We start from the raw sequence: 9,533 nt of genomic DNA, 5'->3' as shown, positions 1-9,533 counted from the left end.
CTGCCCAGGACCCATCTGTTTGTCTGAGGCGTCGCTGGCCCGACTGCAGCTTGCTGCATAGCCGGGTGCGGTGGTTCCTGGGGGGTGACGTGGGTTGGGGGGGCGTCACTGGGAGCGTGGTGCTGTCGGCTGGTTCACGTCAGGGTGACGGCAGTGCTCGCTGGGAGTTACTGCTGCAGAGCTGGAGGATTGCTGCCCTACCCTTCAGCGTCCCGAGGCGTGGGAGGCAGTGCCAAGGATAAAGGATTTCCCCTCGTCTCCTGCTCCCCACGTGAGCCGTCCCAGTGACAGATGACTGCTGGGCACTGAGTCGAGAAGGACACAGATGGTCAAAACGATGAATCTGAGAGCTCTTAAGGAGTGTGTGCTTCTGTCCAATCAGCATTTTGTTCACCTCACTTGTGAGAAGGAAGAAATATTAAATTATAGCCTTAATCAGGAAAAAAAGACAAGTCTGTCAGGATTCCACAGGGAAGTGTTAGAGGGCTGCAGAAAGAGCAGAGGATTTCCAGGATTTCAAGGATCATGAGTGAAATAGATGGAATTTTGGGCAGATACTTTGAAACATTTAAAAAACTCTACTGCACTTAGATGATTTAGGTTGATATTTAGATGACATGCTTCCATTTCCAGTCATACTTCAGTATAGCATTTGCTTCTGGACGTGGGTCCATTTGTAAATTTGGAAGTTAATGTATCACTGCAGTCTTTTCCCTGTGCCCTGTTGGTGGAACACAGATTTCTTATGGGGGAGTCTGAACCGTCAGTCTGCTTTTTATTGCTATTGACAGGCTAAGCTAAAAATAGAAATTAGATTAGAGCGTTAGCATTTACATTTTTGTTTGTTCTTCAGTGCTTTGGATAATCGCTCATGAGGTCCACTGCTGATTTGAAGGATTTGTGGTCTGGACAAAGAGATATAAAAACTGATTATGGTCCCACTCAAATATTCCATGCTTGATAGATGTGGTAAACTTTTGCTTGTTAGCATAATATCCCATAAATATGGGCTAGTCTGAGGAAGAAAGGTTATAAAACAGCTGATCACTTTTTGCTGTGGTTTTCATTTTCATTTGCACTGTTGTTAGCACGCTCCATTAAGGATATTCTGTAGTTAGGTATTTCAAGTTTCTTTTCATCCCTCCTCTTGCCATACCCATATGAAGATCATTTCCCTGAAAAATAGTCCCTCAAAGGTTGTAGTCAATTGCTTTTGTTGTCTGTTCCCTACTTTCTTTTAGTTTTCGGAGCATTAGTAGTGACTTTTGAAGGTTTGGAATGCTGGGAGGCAAAGCCAAATAAAATGGAGTTGTCACACTACTAAGCGGCAATATGAAAGCTTTGAGAAATAGAAATCCCTTATTGATGGCTCCAGAAACTACTCGCAAGTACTCCCACCATCAGATGTTGATGTTGTGTAGGTTTACCAGCTGGCAGGTGTGCTGGAACCTAAGTCTGTTTCAGGCAAGGCAGTTTGAATGCCTTCCTGGTTTGATTCTCACCCAACTGCCTTCTCTAGTGCTGAGTTAATTGCAAGCTTTTTCTGGGGAAACCGGCTTCGAGTTCCTTGTCTGCAGAGTAGGGATGACAATAGCCTACCAATGGGAATCCAGTTTAAACTTGCTGATAGCGGTTTATTCATCCTGTTTTAAACAGAAGGTGAGAAGAATGGCAGTGTGTTCATATTTTGTATGAACTAGTCTTTCCAAAGGTAGAGGTGGTTGTGTACTTTATTGTCGTCATATGAAACAATAAAATCACTGCATTAGAGAAGACTCTTCTTTATTATTAATAAGATTATTTCCTTTAGGCAAAATCTACTTTCACTATATAAAAGGTCTAATTTCAATTTGCTATTTCTATCTTCAGTATTTTGCAGGAAGAAAAATAGTGCTTTTCTGGCTCACCGTGCTGTACCGATGAGTTCTCCATACTCATTTTGATCAGCTACAATTTCAAGCAGAGCTGAAGAAAAAAATTAATTTTACAGTTCATCAGATTTTGGGGACAAGAAGAGAAACTTAGTTTCAGTTTTATTAACACTGCCATATTCATATATAAATAAAAAATAAAATCAAGTGTTTATTAGTAGACATGCTCTGAAGCTGGATCAAGAATTCAATATATGGCATTAAAAGCTTTAAAAAAGAAAAGATAATTTTTCTGAAAACAAACCTAGCTAAATAGAAATGGAGCTTCTCATGCTCTTTGATAGTGCTATAGACAGCCGTGTTCATAGCAGCTATTCTTTGTGCCTTTTCCATTGACTTGGAAAAAGCTGTTACTAGGTACTCGTTCTGAACATAATGTTGGGAGAAAGGAAAGCACAAGTGTGAGGGTATTGTAAGAATTGATAGTTGTCACCCTAGGACTGTGGTGAGAATCAATGAGGAAGTTCTCTTCTGTCTGTTGGGTCACTTTCATGGTCTTCAGATGAAGATGGAAGTGTGGATATTCTTTTCCAATACCCAGAAATAATTCTTCAGGTTTTAAGGCAAGTACCAGCCAGAGCTGATAAGAAACAGGTGTAAAACTCTTGAGTAAGAATAATTCTTCTCTTCATACGGTCTTTCCATAGATTTTTTTTCTTGTTATTGCAAAGCACTAACCTGTATTTTCCTTTGTGTCTGTCTGTGTTATTGAGTACATCTGTATAGAAGCCAAAATAGGATGTTCCAAATTACTTTCTTCAGACATTGAGTATCCAGTTATTTCCTGGCAGTGGGATTCAACTACAAAGATACTTTGTCATGAACAGGAAATACTGTGACCAGAGTAATGTGGAAAAATGAGTTCCAATGTCTAGTCTCTGCTGTAGACAAATGGGATTCCAGCAAATAAAGTAGCAGAAAAAGTCTTGCCCAAGAACTGAAAAAAGTTCTTGGATTTGTTCCCTTACTATGTTAATGACTTGAACAGAAAATTAAAAAGTCCTCTTTATGCATGTCGAAAACAAAATTTCGTTAATCTCTTTCTGTTTTTACAGTTTATCCTGACATTTGCACCATTAGTCTAATAGCAGTGGGGGACATGAATCAACACGCAGACAAGCTACTGTTCTGGGAAGATGTGTATGGCTTTGACATGTCTTGCATGAAGAAGGCTGTAATTCCAGAAGCTGTTGTGGAGGTGTTGGATCCAAACACACTGATATCTGCAGCCTGTGTCATTAAGGTACCATACCTCATAACTTTTTGGTAGTAAGATCACAGTTTTCCTTTCATTATGGAAGAGGAGGGGAAAACAAAAAAGACCAATGCAACCAAAAAAAAAAAAACCCCACACACAACCATATGAACTTTGGCATCCTCAAAATGATAGAAATGCAGTAATGTTCTGGGTGTTAAAACTGGAAGTGTTGTGGGGGTTTTTTACCCATTTTGAGCTCTTAGTCAACTAATCATCCCATATTTAAATTTTGAAATATTACTGCCCTTCAATGGGAATTGCCTGTTTAGTAAAGAAGTAATTTCTATTTAAATGCATTCCTATCCTATTTTTATACAGGAGAAAAATGGGTTTACCTGATTTGTGACCAAACTTGATACTGTTACTGAGGGGCAGGTTCCAGTCTCTTCAAGTACAGAAACTACTTGCTGTGGTCAGTTGTCCTGTCCACAAAAGCAGTAACAGGTGAAGCATAGTTTAAGTATATCTTGAATTAGTTATTAGCAAGTTATTATTTAAGCTTTTCTTGCCTGTAATTGTGTTACAGAAAAGATTTAAAAGTATTGTTATGTCAGGAATTTAAACATAAGAAGTGCTGAGACTGGTATTCCTTTAACCTGACTACTTTGGTCTTGTGCATCTCCGCTTCTTTTTTTCTGGTACTTCAGGTTTCTTTATTTGTAAATGATGAAGTCATTACAGATGTGTCTTGTCTTATCCTCTGAGGTGGACTAGACTCCCACGAGAGTGAAATTATAGGTGTCCTTAAGAATTTTGTAATTGTGTGACTTGAGGCTTACAAGTGTCTATTATCCTTAACAGTAGGGAGAGGGCAGAGCGATCAACTCAGCTGTTGAAATATCCCTTGTAAACCTGACATTATGAGGGAGATAAAATTCCACCTTCAGTGAATAAAGAGATGCACCGAGATCAAGCATTTAGGCAAACAAAGAAAAACAGAACGTTGACCTTGAAAGTGGTGATAATAACTATACTTAAATGTGCCCAATGCAGTCTTATCAGTTGCATTTGCAGAAGCAAAATGTTTTACTGATATTAGACAAGGGACACATACTACTATGTACTGTCATGACCAGTCCCTGTCCAACTCAAGTACATGTGCTTACCAAACTTTGTCATCGTGCAGCATTTCATACAACTGTTGTGCTTAGTGGTTTTATACCCTTTTGTTTTCAGTGGAAATTGTGGTTTTTAAAATAACCCCAAGTCAGTGCATGAGCTCATTTGCTGGAGTACAGAATAGTAAAATTAATGAGTTGAGCAGTACTGACATTACAGGTAAATTGTTTTAATCAATAGCTGTTCTGCAGAACAAATGGATTGTATTTTTGAGGGAAGTGTTCAAAAGGTACCAATTTATCATATGATTATTACAGAAGTTATTTTAGTGTGCTTGCTCAAATTAGCTGGTGTGTTTTGGTTTTTTTTTTTGCATAGTTTATAATGTAACTTTTCAGGAAGCAGAATGTTGCATAAAGAAAGATGAGGCAGCGTGGAGAGGTGTTAATTAATAATGTCTATGACATGTAACTTCAGCAGTATTCAGTGTTCTTGGATAAAGCATTTCAGCTGAGTACCTAAACTACAGAACTTTGTGCAGTGAAAAAATATGGTGGAATTTTTATGAACAGCTAAAAACTGAAGCTTGTTATCTTGGATGCCATTGTTTTGTGTTAATATCAAAACAGTGAAGGTATTCTCTGCCTCGTGCTTTTTCTCCTCTGTTGTGTCATTCTGATATTTCATATACTGATTGCACTACACAGTTGTGATGCCATTCAGAAGGATCTCCACAGGCTGGAGAAATGGGCCAACAGGGTCCTGTGCAAAGGGCTCAGGGCAATCAAAGGGCATTGCAAAATCCTGCAGAGGGGAGGGAAGAATAACCCCACACATGAAGAGAGACTGGAGGCCTGCTGGCTGGAAAGCAGCTTGGCAGAGAAGAATCTGGGGGTCCTGATCAACACCAAGCTGACCATGAGCCAGCAGCGAACACTTATGTGGCAAAGGCAGGCAGCTAACCTCCTGTACTGCATTAGGTAGAAGGCTTGTTACCATCAAGTCGAGAGGGAAGAACCTTCTCTGGTACCCCAGGGAGATGACTTATGGCACACTGTGCCCAGTCCTGGTGTCCCCAGTACAAGAGTGAGATGAACATCCTGGAGTGAGTCCAGTGAAAGACAACAAAGCTGGTGGGGGCCTGGAGCATCTGTACTATAGGAAGAAGCTGAAAGAGCTGGGGTGGTTTAGTCTGGAGAAGAGAAGGCTCAAGGGAGATCTTAATGGTGTGTATCAATGCCTGGTGATGGAGGGAATGGAGCCAGAGGACTCCAGAGGTCCCTTTCAACCTCAGTCATTCTGTGATCAATACAAAACTAACGTGGCAAATCAAAAAAGCCCAGTTTTAACCCATATCAGTTTCATACTATAGTTTACCATGTGGCTACATGAACAAGGAATAAAACAGGTGAGGATGACCATGAAAGTTACTTAATGTTAACAGTGGGCAGCTGTCATCAAGAGCAACTTTCTTGAACATAGTGAGCTATGATATCTAGTTCCTTACTGTTCCTAGTCAAAGTATCTGTTTATTTTGGTGTTTGGGTAAGAGTTGTAGGTGGTTTGTCACTGTGCAGGTAGGATTAGGTGGTTTCTAAGTCTCCTCTCTCTTTTGGAGAGCTGTGTTAGCATAGCCCTAGAAAAGCTGTCATATTATGGGAGCAAGTGGACAACTTTCATCCAAGGGAAGATCTTTATTTAAATTCAGCACTGACAGAAGGGTATTGTTCCTTTCCACAGCATATCAACTGCAACACTGCATCCACTCCAGACCTGGAATTCTCTTCATATTTCACCCTGACCATTACAAGGAGCACAAAGTGTACGGTAAGGCAATTTCACTTTCTTCATATATGGTCAGTATCTCCTTGGGCTAGTAGACAGCACATTCATTAAGCTTAATTTATCATCAGTCCTTGCCTTGAAAGACTTGTTTCTGCAGTACAGAGGTGTCAAGTGAGTCCTTTTAGTAAAGAGAGATGGATGTAAAACTTCAGTAGTGGTGTTAGACACAGAGGACAGGGAAGGATAAGGAGCCTTTGCATTGGGGTTGTTCTGATTTGTTCTCTAGCCCATTTTCTGAAATGAGTTCTCTGTTCAGATATTTTCTTACCACTGTGACAGTCATTATTATCAGAAGAGCTTTTCTGAGTTCAGTATACAGAATGAAGAACAAAATACATAAGAGAAAGGTAGACTTCCATTATATGAGCTACATACAGTTCATGTAATAAACGTTTAGCAGTTCATATGGCAAACACAATTTCTCAAACAGGGAAGTATGTGAACTTCATGTGTTAAGACTGTGGGGGAGCAAATACATCATTAGGATCTGAATCTAATAGCTAAGATTTTTACTGCCTCTGTTTTATTGTATGCAAGTTAGTATTTTTACTTTGAGTTCATACAAGTTATATTCAAAAGAACACTAATTCTAGAGAGGCTGTGGAATTTGACTGGAGGGGCATTCTAATTACAGCAAACACAAGCTTATTCACCTTAGCATTAGAGACTGTGCTGCATTAAATTGAGTGAAGAATCTCCAGCAAATCTGAGTCTGTAATCTCACTCAATTGAGTCTGCTTTAGTGTCTATGAAACACTAGTAAATTTGAAGAGAAAGAAAAGAAAAATAAAGTATAAGTCTGAGCTTTAGAAATAAATCAAAGTACTAGGGCATCTTTCAAGCACTTACTTGAAGTTGCACTTGCATTGTTCAGTACGAATTTACATAAATACACATTCTTTTTTGTCTTGGTCATTCAGTACCTGGTAGTTATGAGAAAACAAACACTTATTTTTGGATTAATATTTCTCCTTTTTTTTTTCTGTGGGGCCCATGAAGTTTTTGTGTTCCAATTTTGGAAGTGTTAAGTCAAGGAAGATACCTAAATATTTTTATTTGATATACTTCATGCAAGGGTGTGAGTGACTTGTGAACTAAAGGTGTTAAGAATGTGTTTCAAGGTAAAACAAATAGGGTATTCCAACAGGAATAGGTCAAAGTGTTTACATTGGTACCTACATGAGAATGCCTTTTGGATTTGGCTTAGTTATGATGCTCAGCTTGCTTTGCTGGAATAAGGAATTAAAAATCAAATAGAAGGATTTTTGTAGTGTTACCATTAGGAAGTGAAGTTGGGAAAACGAACTTCAGATGAGAGAAGTCTGATGGAGGCTTAGATCAAAGCCATGCATTGAGTTGTTAAACACTAAATGGCAAGCCAAAGCAGGGTTACTTGATTTGTACAGATTTTATTGTTGCTTTTACACTCAACTGATCATAAATGCTGTCTACAAATTTATTAAAATACCTTCACCAACTTCAAAAGTTTGTGTTAGGCTCTGAGATTGGTAGTAAAAACCAATGGTTTTTTAGACTAGTCTATTGTGATACTGGTGCTGGGAGTTTCAGTCTTAGCTTTAAGTCACAGCACATCACAGAATCAAGAAAAGGAGGATTTGGTAGCTAATTTTTAAGATACAATGATAGGTCATCAAATTAAGTAAAGATACAAGAACCTCTTGGTTTTTAGTAAATGGAAAGCTATATATTTTATTGTGCATTCTCAAAAGAAACCTTTTGGTTTTATTTGTCATGGAATCATAGAATAATTCTAATTTCCTCAGGGCAGGGGCAGTCTTGATTTCAGACCAAGCTCCAGTGCAGCCCTGGGTTAGTTTCCATGATGTGGCTACTTTCGAATAATTGGTTAGTTAAACAGAAATCTTTACAAAATCTTCATTATCTTTTTGGTGTTTGGGTAGAGTAAAATAGCTTATTTTGTAAACCATTCCCCTAGCACTAGACCTTTACAAAAACTTCATTTCTGTTCTGTGATTCTATGGTATCATTGACTTATAAATCAAGATGTACACCTGCATTTCATGACTTGCAGGGAGCAGGGGAGGGAGGTAGGGGAACAGCAGTGTTTCTGAAATTTTGTGGTGAATGCAGGTGTTCTAAAAAATGATCAGAACTCTGTAAAGTATTTTGCACTTCATCATTTAGGTTTATTGACACTGAGTGAAATTTCCACTCTTTCTGTGATGGATTGTAGAAGTTTAGTTGGGGGTTGACAGTTCATCCATCATATCGGGCTGCCTAACCTTGCAGTAAATGAACAATAAAAGTCCATAATTTATATTGAGAATTTTTGAGGAGATGGTTTAAGATTGCAATTTTCCCTTCAAAAATAACATTTGCTGTTATTCCTTCTTTGCATCTATGTTTTGTTTTTCTGATGGCTTTTCTTTTCTTTTTTTGCACAGAAGTATAAAACTACTTCTGTTACCCAAAATTACAGCTTTTTGTACTTATCTGTTCTGATGTTTGAGCATCAGAACAATGTTCAATTGTTCTGATGGAAAATGTTTGTTTCTTAAATACGAAAATTTATTCTTTTACAAAAAACATTTCACAAAAATAAGAATTGGCAAATCCATCCTTATGTGCTTGCATATATCAGGCTTTTGTAGCTCACAACCTGAAGTTCATTTCCAAGCAGGTTTTTCTCAACCTTTCTGTGCCATAAAAGTGTGAGAAGAGATTTGTAGCATTGCCATCAATGGCCAAGCTATCTTCAGGCCGGTGTTGCCACCAGCACTGCCTGGGAGGGGGTTTCCATGCTGCATGGCAGGGGTACAGAGTAGATGTTCTCCTGTGGAGATGTCAGCAGCATACAACACGTGGTTGCTGTTGTTAAACTTGGTTTTGCAGAAGTTCAGGACTGATGGCAAGTCATTTAGCAAGTTCTCAGAGAAAGAGTTGTGCACTCAGGGGAGTGTGCAACACAGTGGTAATTGCTGCAGAGCTCAACTTGCAGCTGGCAGTTCTGGAGCCATGAGCCATGTTGGGTATGGTGCTTCCTTCCATCAGCCTGTTTGCATGTCTGGGGTGGCAAGGACAGTATGCTGTAAAAGCTGACAGGAATTGGGGCCATAATGTAGTCTCTTTACCAGCTCATTACCACATCTGCTTTGATGATGACTTGGAACACCCTCAGGAGTCCTCAGGCAGGAGAAGATGCACTTCCCATTTCAGGTTAAATACCTGTAAAACCTGACCTTAGTTTTTCCTCATTTTTTTTTTTTTTTTTTATGCCTTTAGTAGCTGCTGTTTGAAATTGTGTTTATTTTCAGTCTCAACAGAGAAACTGACCTTTTAATTCCCCCATACTTTGTGTTGTTGTAAATTGTTCTGGTAAATGCTTCTGTGAGGATTTCATAAAGACTGTGGGAAAGCTTCACTTAGGAGAGAGTTAAGAACAGAGCTTTTTTTTCCTT

At 38.9% G+C, this 9,533-nt stretch overlaps 1 protein-coding gene across 1 annotated transcript in view; it reads left to right on the top strand.

The window, feature by feature from the left end:
* PRMT3 (protein arginine methyltransferase 3) overlaps positions 1-9,533 on the top strand; it is a gene marked incomplete at both ends in the record, with an annotated part of 39,004 nt that overhangs the window by 22,377 nt on the left and 7,094 nt on the right. The window contains 2 exons of the mRNA XM_008937327.1: positions 2,987-3,174; positions 5,989-6,075. Coding sequence (XP_008935575.1) covers positions 2,987-3,174; positions 5,989-6,075 — 275 coding nt within the window. The remainder of the gene's footprint in view (positions 1-2,986; positions 3,175-5,988; positions 6,076-9,533) is intronic.

Source organism: Merops nubicus, unplaced genomic scaffold (genome assembly GCF_000691845.1).
Source record: "Merops nubicus isolate BGI_N331 unplaced genomic scaffold, ASM69184v1 scaffold1893, whole genome shotgun sequence".
In the NCBI taxonomy this organism is placed as follows: domain Eukaryota; kingdom Metazoa; phylum Chordata; class Aves; order Coraciiformes; family Meropidae; genus Merops; species Merops nubicus.
The sequence above is the reverse complement of the archived record's forward strand: the minus strand, read 5'-3'. Positions and strand labels throughout refer to the sequence as shown.